At 54.5% G+C, this 25,835-nt stretch overlaps 1 protein-coding gene across 3 annotated transcripts in view; it reads left to right on the top strand.

The window, feature by feature from the left end:
* DLG3 (discs large MAGUK scaffold protein 3) overlaps positions 1-21,497 on the top strand; it is a 28,285-nt gene extending 6,788 nt beyond the window's left edge. Inside the window, exons 7-19 of one of the 3 annotated variants that reach the window (XM_066334030.1) lie at positions 1,485-1,641; positions 2,007-2,109; positions 7,354-7,468; positions 10,995-11,171; positions 11,836-11,911; positions 14,263-14,308; positions 15,329-15,370; positions 16,075-16,125; positions 16,912-17,013; positions 17,155-17,327; positions 17,874-17,983; positions 18,564-18,655; positions 20,326-21,497. In XM_066334030.1, coding sequence (XP_066190127.1) covers positions 1,485-1,641; positions 2,007-2,109; positions 7,354-7,468; positions 10,995-11,171; positions 11,836-11,911; positions 14,263-14,308; positions 15,329-15,370; positions 16,075-16,125; positions 16,912-17,013; positions 17,155-17,327; positions 17,874-17,983; positions 18,564-18,655; positions 20,326-20,432 — 1,351 coding nt within the window. In that variant the 3' untranslated portion in view covers positions 20,433-21,497. Of the gene's footprint in view, positions 1-1,484; positions 1,642-2,006; positions 2,110-2,394; positions 2,416-7,353; positions 7,469-10,994; positions 11,172-11,835; positions 11,912-12,505; positions 12,606-14,262; positions 14,309-15,328; positions 15,371-16,074; positions 16,126-16,911; positions 17,014-17,154; positions 17,328-17,873; positions 17,984-18,563; positions 18,656-20,325 lie in introns of those variants that run through there. The other 2 variants (XM_066334029.1, XM_066334032.1) reach the window with 2 other exon arrangements.
* Positions 21,498-25,835: the final 4,338 nt, after the last annotated feature.

The raw sequence follows: 25,835 nt of genomic DNA, 5'->3' as shown, positions 1-25,835 counted from the left end.
CAGTGTGGTCCAAGTGTCACTCACTGGGGTGGGGAAGGGCAGCAGCTGCCCTGAAAAAGAAGCTGTCTTCCATAAGGCTCTTGCCAGCCATTTCTTAGGGAAAGCAAAGGTCCAGTATCCCCCCTCTCCCCCTTCCATGGGCACAAGTGCTGCTTAGATGTGGATGTGGCTCCCTCATGTCCTGCAGCACTTAGGGCTGGGAACCAAAGAATCTGTTTTCCAGTGAGCTCCACCACTGCAACCCAGACCCAGCACAGCCCCACAGGATCCCCTCAGCTGCTCTGTGCTGAGGTCCCAGTGTTAGCACTGCAACATTCAGCATGGGATCTGCCTGGAGGATCCATGTCATGCCTCCTGTGAGGTGGATGGAAGCCAAGAGAGCATGTCATGACTGAGACCTGTGATACACCTGCCTGGGGCTTCATTTCCTCTCCTTATTCTTGTAGGGTCTCTTTACCTTCCACAAAACTGTCTGGTCTTCACAGATGCTGGGAATGCTTCCTCCTACACTCAGTTGAGTTTGTACTTCCTGCTGCTTGGGCAGCAGCAAAACCCAAGGGGCAGAGCAAGTTCATGTCTTGGTTGGAGGCAGGGTTTGCAGACCCAGAAACCTGACCTATTTCTTCCCCTGAGACAACTCTAGCCCTAGGCACAGCTTTGCTGCAGAGAGACTGATGGCTGCAGCCCTCCCTGCCCCCTCACAACTGCCCCTAAGCCAAGCACTGGTAACATCTTGAGGACTTGGGGTTGAGAATCTTTTGACAGAGCATTGACAGAATGGTTGATCAGGCTGGGGAGCTCAATGTCAGGCCCTTGATCCTTGTGGTACCTGAGGAAGTGCCCAGGATCCAGCCACAGCGGACACACTGATGGTCTCCAGTATCACGTTGGCTGACAATCACCACCAGCCTGTGCTAATTGTCTGGCATCATTTATTCCTTATTTCAATCCAGAGCTTGAGCTGGGAGCTACCGTTGTTCACATCACATTGTTTTTTTCTCCCAGACAAAAACTGATGCAGGAGTTTTGCAATTCCAGGCCACCTTCCTGCTTTTGCCTGCCTATTGTTTGAGCTGTGACAGAATTAAGTCATCATCAAAAAATTTAGGACTTCTGTTGAGCTGTGCAGGGTCTGTGGCATTGGAGAGTTGCATGGGGTTGTAGGCATGCTTGCCATGCTGTGGAGGGGCTTTATCACACTCTCCTGGCTCATGGCATCTGATGCCACCATGCAGTTCGGTGTTTCTGTGTGCCATTTCACGGTGGACGCTCTGTCTCCGTCCGTGCTACGTCTCATGTCACACCGCCTGCCACCTCTTCTGGTTTGTCAGTCTCCACAGTGCTGAGGGCTGAGTCACACCAGGCTGCACTTGGGTGACTCCAGCCCCAACAGTGTGCCGTGAACCCTGGGCACAGAAAAACCTGTCACCAGCTTTGCTGCTCCCTCACCCTGATGTCTCCCTGTCCCTTCTGTGTCCTTCCAGGGAGCCCCGGAAAATCATCCTACACAAAGGCTCCACTGGCCTGGGCTTCAACATTGTTGGAGGGGAAGATGGCGAGGGGATCTTTGTGTCCTTCATCCTGGCTGGAGGCCCCGCTGACCTCAGCGGGGAGCTGCGGAGGGGAGACCGCATCCTTTCGGTGAGTTGGTGGGACACCAACCCCTTCCTGGCCTCCCATAGCCCCGAGTGGTCGGTTACCTGTCCCCTGCCACCCGAAGCACAGCTCTGTAGGATCCATCCCGGTCCCGGTGTGTTGACACATCCCCGGGGTGCCTGCGGTGGGGGCAGCCCGTGGCGCAGGGGTAGGTACCGGGGATACCGGTGCTGGGAGTGCCGGTACCAGGAGTGGTACCGGGGCTGCAGTGGCAGAATGATGGATCTCTGAGGGTGTGGCTACCGTGGGTACCGGTACAGAGGCGGGGCAGCGGGGCCGAGGCGCAGGGCAGACCCCCTCGATTCGTGCCCGCATGGGTCTGGTTCAGCGGAACCGCTCTGTCCCGGCAGGTGAACGGCGTGAACCTTCGCAACGCCACCCACGAGCAGGCGGCGGCGGCGCTGAAGCGGGCGGGACAGACGGTGACCATCATCGCGCAGTACCGGCCCGAAGGTACCGCCACGGCCACCGCGACCGGCACCGGGACCGGCACCGGGGAGGGCGGGGCATGCAGGGGTGGGCGGGGATATGCAAACGAGGTGGGTGTGGTATGCAGATTAGGGGGCGGTGCGCGGGTCGGGAGGCCGGGGCGAGGGGCTGCAGGAGAGGCGCCGCCGGGGAAGGGGCGTGGTCAGGGGTAGGACGGGCGCCGATTGGCCGGCGCGGGAGGGGGCGGGGTCTCGGCGTCCCGCCGGCCGTGGCTGCGCGGCTTTGTGTGAGGGCCGGGCGCGTGCGGGGCTGCGGCCGCCCCGTCTGCAGGTGAGCGCCCACCGCCTCACGGGCAGCCCCGCCGGGACCCCACCGGCACCGGGCCCGCGGGGGGGCTCCACGGGACGGGGTGGTCTTCGGGGGAGCGGGGAAGAGCTCTGCTCGTCGGAGGGCGTCGCCGCGAGGCCCGGCTCCGTGGGGTCCCACGGGCCTTGCTGGAGGTACCCCGTGGTCGGGAGAGCTCAGGGGTCCTGGAGGGCCGCCCGCCTCTGAGCATCCCACCTGCGGCGCCTCCCCGAGCCTTTCGTTATCGCCGGGTTCCGGTTCCCCCGGCAGCGGCTGGTGGTCCCGGCGGGGGCAGCGGGAAGGGAGCGGGCAGCTGCCCGCACAAAGCTTCCCTGGGCGGTCGCGCTGCAGCGCGGCCCGTGGGCTGGAAGGCCGAGGGCCGGGGGGTGCCCCGCCAGCCAGCGAGAGGCCGGGGCTGATCGCGGGGCTGCGGCCGTGCCCGGAGCGGCACCGTGATGTGCGGGATGCCGCCGTTCCCATCCGCTGGAAAAGGTGTCTGTCCTGCGCCCTGCCGGCTTTCTCCAGCAGCTGGCCTTGTCCTCTCCAAGGAGGCCGATGTCCCACCCCAGGCATGCCTCTGTGGCATCGCTGGGCAGTGTCCTGCCGGTGCCTGTCTCCACTGCTCCTCCATCCCATGGCAGAGGCCATTGGGGCGCCGAGTCATTGGTGCAGCTCAGGGCTGTGCTGTGGGTGTGGAGTTTGTTTGGTTTTGGCTTTTTTTTCTTTCTTTCTTTCTTTCCAGAAAGCGCTTAACGTTCTCGTATTTCTGGCTCCCTTTGCCACTTGAGATTTGGCAAAGATGCCAACCAAGAATGGTTCTTAAACGTCAAACTGGACAAGATGTTTTGAAAGGCTTTGACTGAGGCAGAAATGTCAGTGTGTTGTAGCTGGTGACTTTCCATGTGTGTGATGGTTCGTGGCCCATGCGGACAGCAGCACTCAGCACAGGGGCTGCAGCCATCCCGGGAGGCAGCACTGTGGCTGTGGAGTGCAGGCTCTTGTATCTTGGAAGTTGCCCTGAGTGCTCCAGAGGCTTGAAGGGCTGGGAGTCATGGAGAAAGATCTCCCTGGTGTGAGCCCTCAGTGTGGGTGAGGCTCAGTGGGCCGTGTGCTCTCAAATGTTTGCCTTTTCTGTGTTTGTCATGTGGAAAGAGCAGGAGAGCTGGACTGTAGGATGACCGAAGGAAGAGGTGCTGGTGGAAAGGGGATTGGAGAAATTCTTCCCCACGAGCAGAGGTGGAGGAGGACACCTGTCTCTCGTACCTGAGCGTGGGCAGGGCTTGCCTTGGGGTGCTGGATGAGCACAGTGTGCTCTGTGTCTGACCTCGCTGGGGCTCCAAGGGGGCAGGGAGGCTGCTGGTGCAGGTCTCAGGGGATGGGGGGCCTCCCTGTTCCTCCTGCCAGACACTAGGAGGGAAAAAAAGCAAAGACCAAACCAAGAAAGGTTAGAAAGAGGAGCTGCAGCTGCTTGTCCTGCATTTCTTCTGAGCACCTTTGACCAGTGCTGCCTGCTGTTGAGGAGGGGGAGTGATGGTTCCTTGGAGTTTTTGTGAGATCTGTTCCCTCTGAGCACTTCTCTCCCTGACCTTTGCCTGCTGCTATCACCAGTGCTTGGATTTGGCAATTCCCCCTCCTCACACCCCATGCAACAGAGCTTTGGCATTCCTCACCTGAAAATACAAGAAGTCACATTATGGCCTTTCTCTGAGCCAGTCTCTTCAAAGGGAAGTTCCAGGGCTGTGCAATGAGTTCTAAAAGTTTCTGAGCTTTCCCTATGGCTGTGCTTCTGCTTTCCTAGGCCTGTGGAGGGAGGTGTCAGTGCAGAGGGAAGGTGTCTGGGGTCAGGGTGCTGAAGCTGTTGGTAGTTTTTGTAAGTGGCTTGGCTGAAACCTGTGACTGAGCATTTCTGGGCTCTGCTGATGGCAGAAGTGAGCCTGGGCAGAAATGTTTGGATACAGGGCTTTATGTGTACTCAGGAGCTGCTTTCCAGGGTAGCTGCCAACACCTTCTCCTTTGTGCTGTCTCCTGGTGCCCAGATGCAGACCCACGACTTTGTTGGCTCTGCTGGGCGTGTTTGCACGTGTGCCACACACATGTCCTGGCTCTGGGATCCTTGGGGCAGGCAGGTGACCCCTGCCTGTTGATAGTGGTCTACAGCGTGCACACGCTCAGGGATCCCACTCCCAGCACGGAGCTCCCAGGGGACAGAATCAGGCCCAGCTCTAGGAACACCCACACCCTGGAAAGGGAAAAGCAGTGGGAGGGTGCAGTGGTGTTTTTATCAGGCTGCTGAGTGAGAAGGGCAAACATCCTGGCACAGGCGCAGCGCTGCGATGGCACTCACGGCAAGAGGTGCTGGCTCACCTGTTACATACTTTCCAGTCTTGATAAACGTGTCCTGGACGTGTTCAACGCTGTGGGGATCAGCCCTGGCTCACCTTCCCCGCTGCACCCTGGGCAAGCTTCCTGGGAGTGTTTGAGCTGCACAGGAGAGCCAAGGTGCAGAGCTGAGCTGGTTAGGGAGAAAAGGCAGGAGCACTGTTTGCTGGGGGTGATCTCTGGTAATTGTCTCAGACTGTTCTAATGTGCAGTTAAAAGGGTGCCCATGGCACCTAGGAGTACCCTGTGTCCAGTCCTGGGGTAATCTTCTGGGAGGGAGGCAGCAGGTTTGATTTTGGGTGTGCTGCTCCTCTACTCTGTGCCCTCCTACAGCTGGAGCAAATGTGAGTTGGTGGCTCCTTGGAAGATGCTTCCTAGGGCAGGACTCTGTTTGCTGTCTGGGGGTTAAAGCCAGAGCAGCCCCTGTGTCCTTCAGTTTGCCACAGCCAGCCTGGTTTATGCTTCTGGTCATGTCAGTGGGCTTTTCTCACCCTTCCAAGCAGCATGGCCACTCCAGCAAAACCAGGAAAGTCCCTTTCTAGGGGGTGCCCCAGTTGGAATGGGGGCATTTGAGAATTTTTCCCTTGGGCTGGATGCAGGGGATGCATATGCCATTTCTGGAAGGGCAGTGGCACCCACAAGTTGCCCTTCCAGCACTCCCACCCTGATGCTAGGGGTGGAGAAATCTCCTTTTGCCTTATGTTTCCTGTCCAATCCCAGGCAGTGCATCCTCCACACTTGTTGTGGAGAAGAGTGTCTCGGGAGGAATGTGAGTCTGTGTAGCAGCAGTGGTCCCCTCAGTGTGGGGTGTGCAGGGAATCTGTGCCCCCAGCAGGGTTTGCCATGACCTGGCTGGGGACAAGGGTTGTAGTACTGCTTTCTGGGGGAAACATCTCTTCTGTACCAAAGAGGGTTTAAGAAGAAGCTGTACCCACTTGTGACAAATGCTCCTGTGGGATTCAAGAGCTTATGGGTGTTCCAGGGCAGAATGAACTGTGTGGGGCAAGAGATGTGGAGTGGGATGAAGCTCATTTCCCTCTGCTGAGAGCTCTAAAACCCCTGGTGCTGCTTTGGTGGCAGAATTCAGTTTTCTTGTAAAATAAGACATGTTGTCCATGCCTTGCTGCATCTGTGTTTGCCAGCAGGAAGGCAGGTGAGGGAGTGGATGCCCTTGGCATGGGGCAGCTGGGGGTTCTCATGGTCTCCACATTGAGCAATTGACCCTGCCCAGTGTTGCAGCAACTCTGAAAGTTGCACAGCAGGAGAAGGGGCTTCACATGGAGTTTCCATGTTCCACTTGGCAGTTTTTGTGTGTATTGCCTTTTTTTTTTTCTTTTCCCTAGTCCTTAAGTAAAAACGAATCTTTGGCAACTGGGTGTTAGCAGGAGGATACCCAGGCTGTAGGGCTGCAGAGTCAGGAAATGCTGAGCTGCAGCTGCATCATCCCATAACCCCAGCCCTGCTTTTGTCTGCACTGACAGTCCATGGTCGAGGGGCTGGCTCCTGAACAAAGCCCACAGAGCGTTTCTGAGCAGTGTTGCTGCTCCCTCCATGTGATGTGCAGAGCTGTGGCTCTGCTCTGCAGCGAGCTCTTGCCTGCACAGCTGAGCTGCTGTGCTCCCCGTCCCAGAATTAAAACCCAAGCCATGTCTAAGCTGGGTGATGGACAAGACTTTTTAGGGAAGTCTTACAGTACAGGTGAGCCTGGTCCTCTCTCACCTGTAACTGCAGAATGCACCCCAGGGACAAAATCACACCTCAGGGTGTGAGGAGAGATCTGGCTGTGTGGGCTGTGGCAGTTCCAGCAGGTTTCCTGGCTGCACTTTCCCCGTTCAGCCCTGGGTAGGGAGGCCTGGTGCCTCCACCTTCTGCATGTCAGCCCGACCTTTACTCCCAGCTGAAGGTCGGGCTGGCGCAGCGGCAGTGCCGGGGTGGTGGCTGCTCCTGCCCAGCTGCCTGCTAGGAAGGTGCTGGTGTCTTCTGGAGGGTTCCCCAGCTCTTCCTGCACGTCTCTGCCACCAAGATGTAGAAGCAAAAGGTGAATTCCTCTTCCAAGGGCAGGAACTTTGTGTTTTGCCTCCCTTTCCCCATTCTTGCTGAGGAGAAGGTCTTTGCTGCCAGCAAAGCTCTAGCTGGGGACTCCCTCAGTGGCTTGTGGTCGTGTCTCACTGCTCCAGCTGCTGGGCAGTCTCCTGGAGGGGCTCTCACTCTCTCTGTGTGTTTTGAACCGCTCTGTAGGTCAGCAGCTTGCCAAGTCCTGCCCAGCCATTCCCTCATGGAGCTGCAGCTCAGCAGCAGTGCAGGTCACAGCAGCCCTTGCCTGAGCTGCTATGTGGGAGGCTGTGGTGGGGTTAGGAGCAGCTGGAACCCTGCCTGCTCCAGATGCCCTGCCTGGACTCCTGTGGAGTTCTGTAACCTCTTTAAGCACTGTGTGTGGGGTCAGAGAGGCTGGTGGGCAAGATGCCTTTGTGGACAGGTCTGGCTGGGTGTGGGGACCATCCCGAGGGGTAGCTGTGCCTGCACTGACCAGCCCTGTCCCCACAGAGTACAGCCGCTTCGAGTCCAAGATCCACGACCTGCGGGAGCAGATGATGAACAGCAGCATGAGCTCGGGCTCGGGCTCGCTCCGGACCAGCGAGAAGAGATCTCTCTACGTGCGGTAAGGCTGCAAACCCGGGGCTGTGAGCAGAGCACGCCTGCTGCCGTGCTTCCCGAGGAGAGGATGGGCACAGCCCCACAGCCTGGGCTGCAGGGGGCTGCTTACAGCCCAGTCTGGGCCGTGCAGTGCCTCTGAGGCTGTGTCAGGGGCCAGGGGAGTGATGCAGTGGGTGCATCACAGCGCTGGAGGGTGCAGCAGGAGAGTGGGGCTTTTGCAGAGGCTCGTCAAGGCTGGGTGCTCGAATGCCTCTCCCAAGGACTACTCCAGCTTGGAAAGCAGTGGTCTCTACAGAGCCTGGGTGGCTGCTGGCCAGCCCAAAACACTGAGGACCACTGGAAAACAGGGAAATGATGGACATCCAGCCCTGCTTCTGCCCAGGCAGCTTGTGGCAGCTTTCACAGCACTCTCCTTGAACCAGCTAACAGGCTTCTCCTTGTCTCCTCCTGCCATTTCTGTGGCAGGATCTGGCTGGATGGGAGATGAGCTCTTAGGAGGATTATTGCTCTGAGCCCTGAAAGCACTTTTGGTCTGGAGCCAGGTGCAGGACAGGCAGGCAGGGGTTAAACAGCCATGCAGCTCAAATTGCTGCCAGTCCTGTGCAGACAGGACAACCTCTGCCTGCCTCCTGCCACCTCCTGCCTGCCACAGTGCCAGTGGGATGAGAGCTAATGAGTAATTTTAACTTGGTAATTAAAATAATCCTGTAAATCCTCACCCTGCACAGCCTGTTGCAGGTGAGGCTGGCAGGAGCAAGGGATGCTGCTTCTTCTTCCCTGTGAGAAGGATGGCAAAGCTGCATGAGCCTCAGCCTGCATCTCCCACTGCATGGCTGCTCCATGCAGAGGGACTTCAGGCATGGTGGATATATTGCATGGAGAGCTGCAGCTCTGGGTTCCTGCAGTTCACACCTTCCCACGAGTCTCTGCAGGCATCTTGCTTGATTTAGCATCTCAGGCCTTCCTGAGGGTGGGAGCACCAGCAACAAGCTGGGTGCAGTGTTGAATAAACATCATCTTGCCAGTCCTGCCCTCACTCCCCTGCTGTCCTGTGGTCACCCTCATGTGTGGAGGAGGGTTTAGGCTGGGTCCAGCTTGAGTTGAGCCTGTTCTCTGCCTGGAAAGGTGCTCATGTATCCAAGTATTCCTGTGAACCAGAGAGCTCCCTGTTGCCTCCACACTGCTTGTAGCATTTCCTAATTCTTGGTGCACCCCTCAAAGGGCCTTGGAGGCCTTCACAGCACAGTCCCCCTAACATATACCCAGGTGGAGCTGGGCTGTGCCTTGCTGAGAGGGTGATCCTAGGGGAGAGCTTTTCCCCAGTGCAGCCCTTCACAACACTGCTTGACACACACCCTGCAAACATGCTTGAAAGAGCTGCCGGGTGCCCAGGCTGCCCCAGCCCTTCTGGGCGGGGTAGTTTCAAGCACAGTTTACCCGAAACCAGCTGAGCTGCTGTGCTGTGGACAGGACATCAAGTACAGGCTTTGCTACCTAGCTGCTTGAGTCAGCCCTGTGTGGCTGCGTTGCATCCTGTGTGCTGTTGAAGGGCTGGAGCTGGGCACCTGAGTGCCTGCTGGAGGTGATTTGGAGGGGCTGGAGCGTATTTTGAGGGTGCTGGGGCTTTGAGCAGCAAAGGCAGGGGCAAGGCAGGTTCAAGTCCTGCCTGTCACCTCCCTGCACTGCTGCAGGGCAAAGTCTGCCAGCGCTGGGGCTGTGCTGGGTGGAGATGGAGGTCAGGCAGGCAGGCATTGTGCCTGGGCACCAGGAGGAAGCCACGGGAGCCCATGGTACTGCTTCCCTGCCCTCCAGCCAAACCATCTGCTCTCGTGGCTGTGAGTGCTGTGAGCTGGCCTGGGGACAGAGCAGAGCTGCCGTCTGGCCCCTGTGCACCCAGAGTAGCACAGAACCGTGGTGGGTCCTGCATGCCAGCACAGCCAGGGCTGGTCCCCTGGAGCATCATGCCTTGGGGTAACCAGTGCCTCATGTGCTGCCTTTGCAGAGACCTTGCTGTGCCTGTCCTGGGATGCCAGAGGAGCATGGGCTCTGTGCTGCTCTGCAGGGCAGGGTGCCTGGAGTGGGCAGGGCTCCACAGCCTGCCTGGCTTTGGGAACCAGCCTGACCAGTTCCCCAGGGCCTTGGCCAGCAGCATTGACCTCAGAGCAGCCTGTCAGCTACATGCAGCCTTATCGTTTTGCCTGGAGCTGCCTGCAAGGCTTGGTTACCTCTGGCCAAAGCATCTGTTGGTGCCCTGCTGCCGGCTCCGGCTGTGCTGCCCTGCAGAGAGAACAAGCACAAGAGCTGCCCCAGCCCTGAACAAGCTGGGCAAGGAGAACAGATCTGGTGGCTGGATGTATCTGGATGCACAGGGCAGATTGGGTTGTGTCCCAAAGAGCCCTCCCCATGGGGCAACCCTTCTTCCCATTCAATACCCAGCCCTAAGTGCCCTGAAAGGTTTCAGCACTCCCCTGGCAGAAATGCCCTCCAAGCTGCTCCTCATGGCCATGCCACACCATCCCTCAGCCCTTCCACTTACACTGTGCTTTTAGACCCCCTTTGGAGTCCCCACAGTGAAAGGGGATAATGAGCAGAACAGAGGATGTCTATCCTGCTTGAAGAAGGTTTATTAGGGCCAGGATTAAACCAGCAGCAAGCCAGTGTTTGCAGTGCCTGAGCTCATGCTGGGCTGGGAGCCAGTGGGGCCAGTGTCCCAGGAGCAAATACAGAGGTTGTGCTGCTAGTACTTTTAGTGACTCTTCCCTTTCTTTGTCCTTTTGCAAGTTATTGCATCAAAGCAGACACAGTTTGTGTGATCTGACATTAGAGGAACGAGTTGCAGGTGAAGCCACTGAGGCAGCTTATGGGTACAGGCTGCAGTGCTGTATGTGATGTACATATGCAGGAGAAGTGTTAGTGCTCCTCTAGTAAAAGCCCAAATCTTTTCTATAGCTGGTTAGTTTAATTTTGAAGATAATTTTAAACTAAATAGACTGTTCTCAGGGGAGGTGTTTAGCAGTATGAAAAGGATCAGTTGTGGAGGCAGATATATATATATTCTGAGATGCATTCCTCATTCACAGGCTCTGTATCTAAATAAAGGCTGGGCTCAATGCCTCGATGGTCTCTGCCTGTGTAACCACCCACCAGCAATGGGGTCTGATGTTCCCCATCCCATTCCTTGGCCCCACAGCCACAGAGGGATGGTGGGGAGCAGCCTCCTGCAGGCTGCTGCTGTGAGCCTGGCCTGCTCACTAACCACAGACACTTTTGTGTGCATCCTGCAGCTGAGGTCAGCAGTGAGTTGTCTCAGTGCAGCCCTGTTGCTCCTGCATTGCACTCTTCAGGGCTCGTGCTGAGCCTGCCAGCCAAGGGATGTGCTGATGGCTGGCAGCACTGCTCACCTTGGCAGGGTTTGGGTTTAAACTTCTTCAGGTGTGAAGGTGACAGTGCCCCAGGAGGTTGGCAGTGCTGCTGGCCTGGCTGCCTGGCCATGCTCAGGGAAGGCATCTCCCCTCTCTGCTGCCCCACAGAGCCCTGTTTGACTATGACCGGACCCGGGACAGTTGCTTGCCCAGCCAGGGGCTCAGCTTCTCCTACGGGGACATCCTGCACGTCATCAATGCCTCTGATGATGAGTGGTGGCAAGCCAGGCTCGTCACACCCCACGGCGAGAGCGAGCAGATCGGGGTCATCCCCAGCAAGAAGAGGTGAGTGTCCAGCAGCAGCAGCTGTCACACTTGGTGACCCCAGGATTTCCCTGAGCTCTGCAAGCCCTGCAGCTCTCGGGGCTCTGCTCAGGCTGGGATCTCCTTGTGGTCCCAGTCCACCTGTCCCTGTGCAGTGTGCAGGGCACCTTGGATACAAGCTGTGTGCTGGGTCTCCCTAGGCAGGTGTTCTCCAAAGCTGGGTGAGTGTCCAGCTGAAGGGGGGAGTAGTCAGCCCCCTCTGTCGTTCCTGTGGGGATGGGGAGTTGGTGTTGGCCAGTCTGAGTGTCCATGTGAGAGCAGAGTCACAGCAGCAAAGGCTGCTCCTTGTGTCCTCTGTCAATCTGCCCAGCTCTGTAGCCAGGTCCCACTGTGAGGTGGGAAGTCAAATACAACAGAGAAGCTGGCCTCTGTTGCCTTCAGGTGTGCAAAGTCAGCCTTGAGTCTGTCCTCTGTCCCTGTTGGGAGGCCTGGCTTAGCTCCTCTCCTTCAGACATTAGCCCAGGCCAGGCCCTGGAAAGGCAGCTCCAGTCTGACCCTCCCTGGGAAGGAGCTTCCATTTGCCAGTGGGGCCAGCACCCAAGGGTGCCTGGAGCTGCCTAGGGAGCCACGTGGACAACATGGAGAGCATGTGGATGGGACTAATGACTCTTTCTCTCTTGATCAGGGTGGAAAAAAAGGAGAGAGCACGGTTGAAAACAGTGAAGTTCCATGCCAGGACTGGCATGATTGAGTCCAACAGGGTAAGTGCTGATCTGGGGCTCACTGGGGGCACCTGGAACTGGTAACTAGTGAGGGCAGGATGAGTCCCAGCAGCAGCAAAAGCTCCTCATGGGGCAGCTCAAACAATCCCAAGGCAAAGAGCTATGTGACTGGACCTGCCCCAGGCCCACATCTGCTTGTCACAAACCCTCTGTGAATGTGCAGTGATTGAGCAGAGGAGCCCAGGATGGTGTGAAAGTACTGGGGAGTGACCCATCTTTGGAGTGATGAGATGGCAGAGCTTATGGCTTTGGAGCTGCCTGCAGGCAGCTGGTGAAGGTAGCTGCCCTCACACCTCAAGAGCAGTGCCTAACAGACCAACAAGCAAGGAAGAACAGCCTGGCTACTGCTGCAGAGCTGCTGACTGCCCCATCAGCTTCCCAGCATCCCTACCACGTGTTTTTCTCCCTGCTTAATTTTTTTTCCTGCATTACAGTTCTCATGTAATCTCCATGATTTCATTTGAGGGTGACTGCCCTGACACAGCTCCTCATTGTCTCTTCATTTTAATTTTCCCCACATCCATTAAACACCATTGTTTTTTCTGTCCTCCCTTCCATCTCCACGTTCTTCAGTCGATCAAAACGAAACGTAAAAAGAGTTTTCGCCTCTCTCGAAAGTTTCCATTTTACAAGAGCAAAGAGAACCTGGCCCAGGAGAGCAGCGGACAGGAACGTAAGTAGCAGCTGGCCAGAGAGGGCAAAGCCTGCACCCCTCAGGTTCCCTGCCCTGAGGGAAGAGATTTCAGCACATTTCCATAGCCAGGGGTCCTGGCACCTGCCTGTATTCAGGTCTGTGCTCCACAGTCGTGCCAGCAGCTAGGGAGAAACTGGAGCTTTGAATGAAAGCAACAGCTGCAGTTTGGCACTCTCTTCCTTTCTTTCATGTTCAGTGTCTTCATCTTTTCATCCAACTTTACACCCACCCAACTCCCTGCTCTGCTTCCCCCTGCTCTCCCCTCTTTGCTGCAGGCTCTGCTCCTCCCCTCTGCCTGCTTCCCTCCAAGTGAGGGGCTGGCTGCCTCCTGCAGAGCTTCTCCTGTCCCGCTCAGGGCCTGGGGACCTCCCAGCTCCATCTTCCCTAGAAGTGACTTACAGCCTCACATTGCCACTGGAGAGCCCTTCCAGTGGATTAAGCCCTGTAGACACGGGGAAGCCATGACCCTGCTGCCCACCCGTGACTGAGGCACATCTTTGGTACTTGGCTACAGATGTTGGGGATCCACAGCCCTCACCACCCTGGGACTCCCAGTAAAGGCAGGGCATTTATGTTGTTGCCCCAAATCCTGATGAGGGCAGCACTGGAGCTGCTCACCAAACCCAGCCTGTCCTCAGAGTGGTGAACTGCATCCACTCCTTGGGCAAACGTCCAGGCTGGCAGTGCCCACACCTCTGGACAGGGGCACTGAACAGGGCAGAGCTGAGCAAATGCATCCCCTCCCCTCTGGGGCTGTCTTGAGTGTCATACAGAGGTAGGAGGCTGCTGCTAGGCTGCTCCAAGGGCTCCCTGCATCCCTCTGCTGCCCATGACAGGCTGGTGCCAGCTTCTGGTGATTTTAGCAGACAGCACAAGCCTCTGGCCTGTGCTGAAGGTTGTCTGTGTGTTTGCCTGTCTCTGGTAGTGCTGGACATGGCTGGGCTCCAGTGAGATCCGTGCTGAAGCTGGGGGCTCGCTTTTGGCTGCCCTGCAGTGAGATGACACAGCATGGGGATGGGCCAGAGCACTGTCTTTACCTGCCTGTGGCACAGACACACAGCCAGCCCTGTGCTCTGCCACTGTCCATCCCAGCTTGCAGAGATGGGGGAGTCTCTGCCTCACATTTGTGCAAGCATTGTGGTGTGGGGCAGCCGACACAGGTGGGGAAAAATGTGTCCTCTTGCCACATGTTATAAGACTGAGTGCTGTGCCTGGCCCCAGAGTGACCAGGCTGTGCTGTGGAAGCACAGAGCCACTGTGCCCTGCCTGTACACTCCACGAGGAGAAACACTTGAGCCCCTGTGCCAGCAGGTCAGGGCTGCAACTGCTTGGTGCCACTTGATGCTGCTGTGGCTGCCCTGCCCTCCCCAGAGCCAGGGTGGCCCCTGGGGGCTCTTTGGCAGAGAGAGTGAGCTTGAGGGGCGGAGGGGTCCAGCTGCACAAGGCAGGATGTTGGCAGTGGGCTGATGGTGTCAGCTCTGAAAGTTATTTAACCTCACTTGCAGTTGCAGCTCTGGGCCGTTCTGCACTCCTGTCACTAATGCTGGTCTGGCTCTTTCTCCCCCATCCCTCTGACTCCCCTTTCCTTCGCTGTCTTCTCTCCCCCTCTCCCCCTTCTTGCTGTCTGTGAAATCAGGACTTCCCTGGGTTAAGTGACGATTATTATGGAGCAAAGAACCTGAGTAAGTTGAATTCCGATGCGCATCGTTCCCTTTCTGCGGCTGGCGGTGCCTGGGGCGTGGCTGGGCTCTGGCCGGGGCCGCTGTGTGCTTCCGTGGCTGCGGGGCAGGAGGAGCCCCGGCTGCTGCTGCGCTGCCGGAGCCGGTGTGCCGCCGGAGCCTGCGGGGCTTCAGGTGCCGCTGCTGCACGTGGGGCGGGCTGGGGGAGCTTGCCTGGGGGTGCTGGCCGTGCCCTAAGTGCCTGCTGCACCTCCTCATCCTCTTCCTGCTCCTGTCTGGGTTGGTTGTTGCGTTAGTACTCGGAGCCACTGCCAGTGTGGATAGGAAGTGGCTGTGATGGGCCTGCTCTGAATGGGGTGGGTGACAACATTCTGAAGTGTTCCCACCTTTCTCTGGGTTATCGCATATGCAGAGCTGCAGAATAATGACAGCAGCCCCATGGTTTTTCCCAGCTGGGGCATGAGTTCCCTGCCAAGCAGTGCAGAGCTTGACTGAGGCAGGCAGCGGCCAGCAAGCCTCTGTGGGGTGGTCGCAGCACTAGGATCAGCCTGAGCAAGCAAAGCCCCAAAACTCTGTCCCATTCTGTCACTGTCTTGTCTCTGTTTGTCCCAGCCCCGTTCCCAGAGGTAGGCTCCCCCATCCCTGTGCCAGCACAGCTGTGCCCTCCCCTGCCCACTGTGTGCATGCTGCACCTGCTCCCCTGCCGAAATTCCCCTCCCTGTGCACTCCACCTTCCCTCTGCTTGGGAAGCCCTGGTGCCTTCACATCTGCCAGGCAGGCCCTCCTGGCCTTCCTGTCTTTCCTGGAAGCATCCCCCTGCATGTCCCCAGGTTCCCAGCAAAGGGTGAAAGATGCCGCTCTTGCCCTGTGGCACAGACTCGTCCCAGTGGGTGCTGGGCTGCAGGTTTTTCGGGAGGCCAGTGCTGTCCTGCCCTTGGTCAGTAGTGCTGGGTGACAGCCAGGGTGCCCCCGTGCCTCCTGCCCATGCTCCTTCTGAAGGGGATCTCTCTGGTTGCTTTGCAGAGGGCGTGACATCAAACACCAGTGACAGCGAGAGCAGTTCCAGTAAGTGTGTGTGCACCTGCTCTCCTGCCCCGTGTATGTGTGTGTGTCCCCCTGTGAGTGTGCATGTTTGGGCACTTCCATCTTGTCTCGTCCCAGTGGTGGTTCTGAGGCTGGTCCTTCCTGCTGGTGACACTGAGATGCTGCGGCCAGCTCCCTCCTCGCAGCCAGGAAGAGCAGGGGCTGGGGAGTAGGAATGAACCTGCCAGCTTCACTGCTCTCTCCTGGCTGCAGGGCTCTGCTCCAAGGCAGGCTGGTGGGTTCCCAGGCCATGATCCCCCATTCTCAGTGCCTGCTACAGGAAGCAAAATGGCCAGAGGCCAGGCCTGTAGCATAGATGGCTCCTGGAGCCCAAGCCTGTACACGAGCATGGGATCCAGCTGTAATACATGCTACCTTTGTCCCCAGGAAGTCCTCTAAATACCTGCAGGGAGGACACTGTGTCCCAATGGGCTGAGAGCCTGCAGCGGTGGGGGAGGGAAAGAGGAGGCTTGACCCAGAGCTGGCACATGAATAATTAAAGTGGCTCAAGGGCTCATAACTGCATGCCTGTCATGCTTCACATCCGTGGGTGGAGTGATGGGGACAGCCTGGAGTGCCCCCAGAGCTGTGGGAGGCTGAAGGGGCAGGAACCAGCTCCTCACAGCTGCAGAGGGGCTGGAGAGCTGCTGCAAGTGCTCACCTACATCCCCCTGCCTCTGTTGCAGAAGGACAAGAGGACACCATCCTGTCATACGAGCCAGTGACGCGGCAAGAGAGTAAGTCCTGAGCTGAAGTGCCCCGTGCCCACTCGAGTGTGGTCACCTGTGTCCCCAGCACAGTCAGGGTGTTCAGTGCTTCTCCCCTTCTGCCATACCAGCAGGGCACTGCGTGGATGCAAGTGGAGTCTTGTGTGTTGCGTGCAGCAGGGGAGCCAGGAGTGCACGGCTTTCCCTGGCCTTCACTGCCCAGTTTTAATCAACAGGAAAGATTTGTGTCATGGTCTGCAAGACCAAGGGAGAGATCCAGAGCTAAAACTGAGCTGGGCTTTAGTCCTCAGCTGAGGACAAGATTATCTCTTCCTGCCTCAGACCAGGTTCCTGCTGCAGAGGAGCCCTCCCCCAGCCTGCAGCCTTTAGCCCTGCTTGATGCTCAAACCCTGCAGAGCCTTTTGCAGGCTGAATAGTCCCAGCCACAGTGGTCTGTCCTTGCCAGAATCTGGATCTAACTCTTAGGCTCCCGTCACTCCCCCAGCTCCTTGGGATCCTCGCCCAGCTGTCCCCGTTGCCTGGCTCCTGCCCCAAACAAGGGAGCAGATTTGCTGATCTGCAACCCTGGAGACCTGCAGAACCTTCCCTGGGGCCATGCAGATGGTTTGGGTCAGATGGGAAGGACATGCTGGCTGTGACCAGGAGGAGATTAAACTTGCACAGAGGAGGCACCTTTGGGTGTGAGCAAGAGCACCCCACTGCCAGCAGGGAGAGGGCAGGTCCATGCCAAAAGTGACAATAGGGTCAGCTGCCCACAGCACAGGTGGGGCCTCAGGTTGTGGCTCTTGTTCACAGTTCACTACGCGAGGCCAGTGATCATCCTGGGGCCAACAAAGGACCGGATCAACGATGACCTCATCTCTGAATTCCCACACAAGTTTGGTTCCTGCGTGCCCCGTAAGTCCCTTGCTGGAGGGAGGGGACAGTGGTGGCTCTGCTTGCCCGTGCTGTGGGGAGGGCCCTGGGAGCACGGGTGGGTTTTGCCCCTCCCTGTTGTGCATCACTCTGGGGTCACTCCTGCTGCTCCCTCTCCTCCAGACACCACCAGGCCTCGGCGCGAGAACGAGGTGGACGGGCAGGACTACCACTTTGTGGTATCCCGGGAACAGATGGAGAAAGACATCCAGGACAACAAGTTCATAGAGGCTGGGCAGTTCAATGACAATCTCTATGGGACCAGCATTCAGTCAGTGCGAGCGGTGGCAGAGAGGGTGAGTGTCAGGTGGCACTGGGATGCCTCCAGCCTGGACCCACACACATGCAGCAGTTCCCCTCCTTTCCCTGTGTTGTTGATGAAGGGCTGTAACCACATCAAGCAAGCACAGCACAATCCTCTCCTGCCTCCAGAGTCCTGCCAAGCCAAGTGGCTGCTTTTCTCAGCTGTGTTACTCTACCTCAGCGTGGTACCTATGTCATCCAAACCACCCAAAAGCCTGGCAGAGGTGGCCCAGCCTTGTGCTCAGGGTAGAGATACCTGGGTGTCCTCAAAGCGGCAACATTCCTCTGGAGGAGTGCTGGAGTTACCCAGGGCTTGTAAATAGTTTCACATGTCCAGACAAAGGCTCAGTCCCTTTGCTTTGTTGCTGTCCTGCCCTGAGCAAGCAGGAGTGTGAGGCCATTGGGAGCTGGCTTGTGTCTCAGGAGTGGGGTTTCATTTCTGTGGCTCCTCCCTCTTCAAGCACATCTGTATGAGCAAGCTGTCTCCCACGCAGAGTAGACTGTGTGGGTAGGTCTGATCCCGACTGTCTCCTTTCCAGGGGAAACACTGCATCCTGGATGTGTCTGGCAATGCTATCAAGAGGTTGCGACAAGCACAACTTTATCCCATTGCCATTTTCATCAAACCAAAATCCATTGAAGCCCTCATGTAAGTGCAGCATCGTGTTCTGTGCCTCTCCAGCTGCTTGTCCTGCTGCTCCTGGCCGTAGGTAGTGCAAGCTGCAAAGGATGTGAGACCTGAGCTTGCAGTTCTTCTGAGCAGCAGCAGCAGAGAATATTATCTGTGAGGAGATTGAACAGCTTGACATTGACCCTGAGATCAGAAGGAATTTTCTGCTGGCACCAAGGGGCCTGGGAAAACCCCTTCTCAAGTCAGAAGGGGTCAAAATGCTCTATGTTTTATGAAGATGAGAAAACTTAGGCAAGCAGGGAAGAGACTTCTGCAGCGGTCTCACAAATTTAAGGGGTTGTCTGAATTTGAATTCCCTTCCATGCTGTGGTGAAGGAGGGTGGGGTAGGTGGCAGTGGGAAGAACTGGTGTAAGTTGAGATGTGCCAAGGCAGCCTGGAGTCTGTGGGGAAGGGCCTTGCCTTTGGGAGCTGGGTCCTGCACAGCTTCCATTCCTGTGAGCAGAGGATTTCCAGGCACTCTGGCTCTGTGGGCTATTTTTGCTTCTGTTCACTGCTAAGAAAAAGAGCTAAAAACCTTCTATTTTTTGCGTGTGGCAGGGAGATGAACCGGAGACAGACATATGAACAGGCCAACAAGGTCTTTGACAAAGCCATGAAACTTGAGCAAGAGTTTGGAGAATATTTTACAGGTGAGTGTCCTAAGCAGGCTTGGATCTGATTTACTTCATTTTTCCATGCAGCAGCTGTGACCTCTCTACCAGCACTGTCCTACTACAGGGTCATGGGAAAATGTCCAGCTTCATCAAAGCAAAAAAGAAATGGCACTTTGCCAGGAGAGCTCTGCAAGGGAGCTGCTCCAAGATCACTGGATAGGAGTAAACCAGTCATAGAGGAGGAGACAAGCTGTCAGGCAGGATTTTCTGAGTTTGTGAAAGCTTCTCACCAACTTCAACAATAATAAAAATATCTAAAAATCCCCGAGCAGGGGAAGCACAGGGTTTCAGGGTGCTACAAATCTACAGGAAGTAAACACCCTGCACAGGAGCTTTTTCAAAAAGAGAGAAGTTTCTAAAGAAGAAAGATAAAATAATAGTGACCTAAATGGTGGAGACAGTCCTAAGTTATTACAAAACATCTACCAAAAAAGACCAAGTTTGGCTTGCTTCCTAAGTAGTCTTTGCTCAAGAGCCAGTCAGAGGTTGCTGACACTTTGTGCCTGCTGAGATGAGCTGCTCATGGCACAGGCATCCTTGTGCATTAAGGAAGCAATCTTTGTAAAATGACTAATCCTGGAAAACCACAGAGGGGTGAAGAGGCAGAGAAACTGGTCTTCCATCTTTCCTTTAGTGCCATAGCTGTTTCTTCCTAAGTTGAGGAATGATAATGTTGCCAAACTGTGTATTACCCACCTAACAGCTACTAGGAAAAACCCCAAAGCAGGATGTTTTCCAGAAATTGATTTCAGCTGGGCAAATATTTGGGTACAAACACAATGAGCTTTCCCCAGACCTCCTGTCCTGGGCTCCAGAGCTGCTGCCTGTTCTTCCAGGAAGACACGTCACAGTTTTGCAGGCCCTCAACGTGCCCCTGTGCACTTGGGGGATGAGTTTGATGTTGACCTGTGAAAAAGGAATGCTGTTGGCTGAAATGTGTTGAAAGAACTGGGTAATGGGCAGAGAGATGATCATTGTCACAGGTTCTGTGCTAGCAGATTAGACTGAGGGAGCAGAGGATGGTCATGGTTGGGTTGCAGAGGCAGGCTGGATTACCAGCAAGCTTTGGCCCCTCATGTGCATCTTCCTGTGGTGTGAGCAGCACAGTGAAGTGCCTGGGGCTGTGTCTGTGCTAAGCAGCAGGGCTGGACAGTGGCTGCACACTGGCCTTTCCCCCTCAGAGCTCTGTGTCCCCACTCCACAGCAGAGGAAGCAGCAGACATGAGGAGCCCTCAGCAGCCAGCCAGAAGGAAAACCAGAGGGAAGGGACAAAGCTGGCACCTGGGGGGCTTGGTGCAGCCCCCTGAGCTGCCCCAGGCCTGCCGTCCCTCTCTGGTCAGCACAGCCGTGGCGGTGCCGCAGCCCCGGTGCTGTGCCTGACACAGTTTGCAAAGCTGATTAGCAGCGTGGTGTGGAGAGCCCAGCAGGCCCTGCACACAGCCAGGAGCTCTGCCAGCCAGGATCAGCGCTGGCTAATCCCCACCGAGGTGCTGCTTTAACCCTCTGTGTTCATGGTTCCCTCTGACACCACCCGGCTCAGTCCCTGCCGGCTGCACCTTGGGCCCTTCGGGGCAGTGGGAAGGCTCTCAAAACTCATGGCAGTGCTGCCTGCTGCTCAAGGTCTTGCTTGTTCTCTCCTCTTGCAGCCATCGTACAAGGAGACTCTCTTGAAGAGATTTACAGCAAAATCAAACAGATCATCGAGGACCAGTCTGGGCACTACATCTGGGTCCCATCCCCAGAGAAACTCTGAAGATGTCTCCCACCTGCTTCCTTGTGAGCAGAAGATCTCTGAAGTCCCACCCATCCAAGCCCTGTGCCCCGAGGGGGAGGGATATGAAAACTATTCCTGCTCCCTTTTTTAGATCGTCGCAAAATTGAGTTTTCTAGTCCTGTTTCTTTTGTTGGGATGAACTCATATCATTCATCACGTGACTGTTCCCACCATTCCTGCATGGACCTTCCCACTGCTCCATTAGAGACAGATGAAAACCCATTCAAGGTCGTTTTTTAATATTATTATTATTATTATTATTATTATTATTATTAACTAAACAAAGAATCAAGATGGGAGGAGGCGGCTAAGGACTAATGTAAGAAAACAAGTGAAACAATGGACTCTGAACACAGGAGCTGGTATCAGAACTCCAGGGGCATTTTTCCAAGTGTGACTGTCTAGCAGCTCTGAACAGTGCAACAGATGGGCAGCAGAAAGCGTTTTATTTATCCGTATATGTAATTTATATATAATATAGAGGAGAGATATTATATATATATTATATATATATATATGTATGTGGACTAGGAAGTCTGAGGGACCTCTCTGAAAAGGTGTTGTATTATTGCAAGGTTCTTTCAGTTCCTCTGTCCCAACCACTCAGCGTATGGAGTCCACTTGGGCAGGAAGAGCTCAAAACGGTACCAGGTGCTTTGGAAATTTCTCCTGTCCAGGCCAGTTCCCTGCAGCCAGCCCGGGTCTGAGACAGGGCAGAGACTGGTGCTGCCTGGGCAGGAGGGACCAGAGCAAGGAGCAGCAGCTGGCCTGAGAGAGGCTGGGAGACAGAGACTGAGCAGGAGGCTGCGGAGCAAGAGAATGGATGATACTACATATTGCACATTGTTTTACACACAACCTTATGTGTTTGCATGAGAGGTTTCCTTTTGGTTCTATTTTTTTAAGCTGATTTTAAACCAAAACCATATTGTGTTGTTGTGTTGGCTTTTTTAATTATTATTGTTAATATTATTATTATTATTATTCCATTTTTCTCTTGTTAATGATGAACTGAATGGGTATAAAATCCAGTTTTTTAACTTATTTTTTAAGCTGGCTCTATTGTAAATAGAATCTAGATCTGTGGTGTTAAGAAATCCTTTACTGGCCACATGGAACAAATGTACTCGCTGTCCTGCGTTGCTGTGAAAAATCTGGGATGTTTAACTGGCCCTGTACGTGTGGGTGCAGGTGGAATGACCCATTCTGGCTTGTGGCAGCACACTGGCATCCCCTTCTGCATTAGCCACTGGCAGGAAAAGCCCCCAGCTGTGCCTTGGATGGACACTCACATTTTCCAGATCAGTAACAGAATTGAAAACCTTCCTCTGTTCCCTGCTCCATGCCGAGTTCCCCGCCCTGCTGTGTGCAGGTTCTGGGGTGGCTCTCCCAGGAAAAGGGCTGTCCTTCCAGCAAAGGTCACCTTGCCTGGCTCAGGCTCTGACATCTCTCTGTGAATCCTGTGGCTGAAGCTGGGTTCTGCTGCCTCCCCCAAGCCACCCCAAAGCCTTGACGTGGTGCAGGCTGTGGGAAGGGGGTGCAGAGCTGCCCCAGCCCCTGGGCACTGGCGTTTTCCAAGAGAGGTGACTGCTGGCACCGAGACACTTGGCCCTAAGCTGAGACCTGTCTGTCTTTGAGGACACTTTGGCTTCTGTGCCTGAGTGGGGCTCCAGTGTGGGGACAGACCCTTGTGTGGAGCTTGGGGACACTGATGTGGCCTTTGAGGAGTGTGTGCTGGGTATTCAGAGTTCAGGTCCGAGTGCTCCCACCTTACGAAGAGCTGGTGGATGCTGTTCCTCACGCAGTGCCACACCCCACAGCACAGGAGGTCACAACCAGGTAAGTCTCCTCCTCCCCATTTGTCAGGGACGAGCTGTGGTCCCCTGTTCCCAAGGTGATGGTTCTCAATGTGTCAGTCAGTGCCTGGCACACAGCCCGAGTGGAGCCGCTGTAAGACTGTCCATGTGCTGCCTGGGGAGGAGCTTCCTTTGCTCATCCTGCATCCCGAGGAGCCCTGCAGGGACCCAGCAGCTTCTGGGGCCAGGACACAGCCCTGCAGGAGACACACAGCTGTGAGCACGATGGAGGGCAGAAGGATTCTGCCACTGATGGGACCGACCCTAAAGGAGCACACAGAACTTTGGCAATGGATTTGTCAGGCATCCAGCCCCTGCCCCGCCGGTCCTGCTCCAGCTGCTATAACTGTCGGTCCCTGAAGAAGTGGAGTAAGTGAAACAAAAGTCCTTAAGGTGCTAGTCACACATTCCTATCTCTTTTTTTTTCTTTTTCTTTTTTTTTTTTCTTCTTTTTTTTTCCCCTCCCTGTTTTTTCCTATTAGCCTGTCTCCCTCTGTCAAGTCATGTGGAGAAAAAAGATGATGTACTCCATGGCATAGCTGACAGTATTGAATCGATCATGACAACAGTAGTTGGTTAACAGTGTTTCTTCCAAGGAGACATATATTTTTAATAAACAGAGAGTTGCAAAGAACTCTTGTCTTTGAGACCTTCTTGTAGAGTCCTTCATTGTGTACCAGATCTGGGTGAGGTTTTTTTGGTGCTGATGTTAGCAAGTATTGATATAGTCTCTCTATGGCAAACTGAAGTGTTGACAGTGGTTTAGGGAAAAAAAAATTACTTTTTTTAATATAAAACATGGTGCCTAAGAAGTTGCCTAGTGGAAGGAAAGGAAATCTAAAACAACAGCAGCTAAAAAAAGAAAATAGAAAATAAAAGGAAGTGGGCTTATTTGGAGCTGTTACTCAGCCACTCAAAAGTGGTTTTGGTTGGATTGTTTTAACCCAGGTTAAGTGTGGCCTGATGACACAACACCATAAATGTCTTTTGGATTATGGCTTGAATTGTGGGGAGGTTGCTTTACAAATAACGAGGTTTATGTGCTGCTAAATAATTGTTTTTGTATTGGATATAAAGACAACAAAGTAAATACATAGTCCAGCTGATATAGAGCTTCTTTTTACAGTTTTAACATGCTGTTTAAGTATCAGAAGAAAAGATGTAAAGACAACTAGTATAATTTTTAGTACCTTCAAATGCAGAGAAATGTTCAGTGGGAAGACAAATGTGGTTAAAGGAGTGTCACAGTACTTTTGTGCCTGAATCTGCTTTGTCATTTGGCAGAGCTGAAGGAATGGTGAAGGTGTTGGGTTTTTAAACACTAACTTTCTTTTGTACTTTCCAACTTCACAGAAGAGATACAAATTGACAATTCAGGGGAAGAAGGATGTTGTGCCAACTGAGCATGGGCATACAATTTGCTGACTGTTCAGTTTGTGAAACTGGACAAATCAAAAGCCATTTAGAAACTCCTTTAACTGATCAGATCACCAGCCTGGTTGTCCACAAAACACCGGGAGATTAAGCAATTGCTAAGCAGATCTGATGCTAGAATTACCACTCTCAAAAATCAAAGTGTTTGCTTGCATAATGATGGATTTGGAGTTTATGGATGAAGCAGCACAGAGACATTGTCTCCTGCTGGCTGCCCTGGATGTGTCCTGAGCTCACATGTCCCCTCGAGCTGCTGTGACAAGGAAACATTAGGGTTCCAGAGGGGAGAGAAACACGGGGATATGTTCTCAAATAAACCCTGTCACTCCTGTAATGCAGAACAGCCTCTGGAAGAGAAACCAGCATGTGAAGAGAAAGAGAGTGGCCTGGAGAAGGAACCTGCCCTGTTAAAGCTGTAACCACCTATTTTCCTGGCTAAGGACAAGCTGCTCTGCCCAGCAGGATGTTTGCAAAGTCCTGGCCCAGAAAACAGCAGAGCATTGTCCTGCTGATGGTCCTGTCTAGTTGTGAAATGTAGGAGCTGGTTCTTTTCTCTCCCAAGATGTCCTGCTACAGCTGCCTGCAACAGGCAAGAAACTAATCTGCCCTAAGACACTTCTAGAAAATTATACTGTAAGCTGCTTGTGCTATACAGAAACATGTCTGTGCTTCTTTCTGCAGCTCTGGGTAATTAGCTGTCTTAGCTAAGCAGGAGAGCACAGGTTGTGCTGTGAGGCTACTGGAAGAGGGGCTTTAAAGGAATGTAATTATAATTTTCTGGAGATTTTTTTTCCCCCATTGATGGAGCTGTCTTAGATACGCCCATTGTTGCTAATGATGTTCACAGCACAGTCTTCAAGAACTGCTGTTCTCTGCTTTCCTCAGGCTGTCACAGCAGGATTCATGGCACTGAAGCACCTGCTGGGAAGCAGGTAAAGTTATCATCATGTCAAAGCTGTTTCTGTCCTTTAAGAATCCTTGGGCACACCGTGACCTTCAGTGTTTTATATCCCTTGCCTCCAAAATGAGGGTCACTTGTTTATCTTTAGGGTTTTTAACCCTAAGGAAGAACATTACACATGGTTAGAGTCAATCAGTGCAGCATCTCTGAGTGGTGCAAGCACGTGGGAGCACTTATGGGACTTGCAACACCTGGTTGGGGCCACACTTGACTCAGCACAGGGCTGACTGTGGAATTTCCTCCCCTAGTTCCTGTGCACTACTTGACAAAAGCTTCTGCCTAATCCTCTAATGAGCTTCACTCCTCTTCCAATTACCTTCATTTCTGATTACTTACTGTGGCCACTTCTCAGTGCCAGGGGCCAGGCCAGCCCCTCTTCCTGCCTCTCCCAAATGCTCAGTGCAGCCACAACAGTGGGAGCAAAGCTCTTCCCACACTGTCAGGTGGGAGGTGCACCCTCAGTGGAGAGCTGCTGGAGAACCCTGCTCCTGCTGCAGGTGCCTCTGGGTGAGAGGTGGTGCAAGGGGCTTCAGGGCTCAGCAGCTGAGCTGGAATCTTCTCTGCCCTGCCCCATTCTGACTCTTCTCAGCAAGGACGATTTTCCCAGGGCAGCCACACTCCCATCAGTCCTAGACGGTCATTTGAGAACTGCCCTTGGCCTGGACCCATCCTCCAATTCCCACTGCAATTCCCTTGTGCCTCTGCACTGCTGCTTCTCCCCAAATGGCTCAGAAGTTATTGAATCAGGGGGGAAAAGGGGGCATAAAATACCAGCTGGGGAAAAGGGGGTGAAGTTTGTGACCTCCTGCCCTGGATGATTCATCTGTGTTCTCAGAAGCAGGGAGGACTCTGCAGTACAGAACCAGCATCCAGCTCACACTGGAGCTTCCATAATGATGTGTAAATAGGAAACTACTGCTGCAATGCCACCCTCTGGAGCCATCTGCACATCCAGGGATCCCTGAGCTGAAAGAAAACAGGGATCAATGAAAAGACAAGAATGGGGGAGGAATGAATAGCTCTATTTTTTTACAGGTCATCTGTTGCTGGTTTAAAAAGATTTAAAAACCAGTGACTTCAATGGGCTACTGAACTGTAAAGCAACATTCAGTTGCAAAAATAACCTGGACC

Source organism: Sylvia atricapilla, chromosome 21 (genome assembly GCF_009819655.1).
Source record: "Sylvia atricapilla isolate bSylAtr1 chromosome 21, bSylAtr1.pri, whole genome shotgun sequence".
Taxonomy (NCBI): domain Eukaryota; kingdom Metazoa; phylum Chordata; class Aves; order Passeriformes; family Sylviidae; genus Sylvia; species Sylvia atricapilla.
This window is presented reverse-complemented; position numbering and strand designations above follow the sequence as displayed.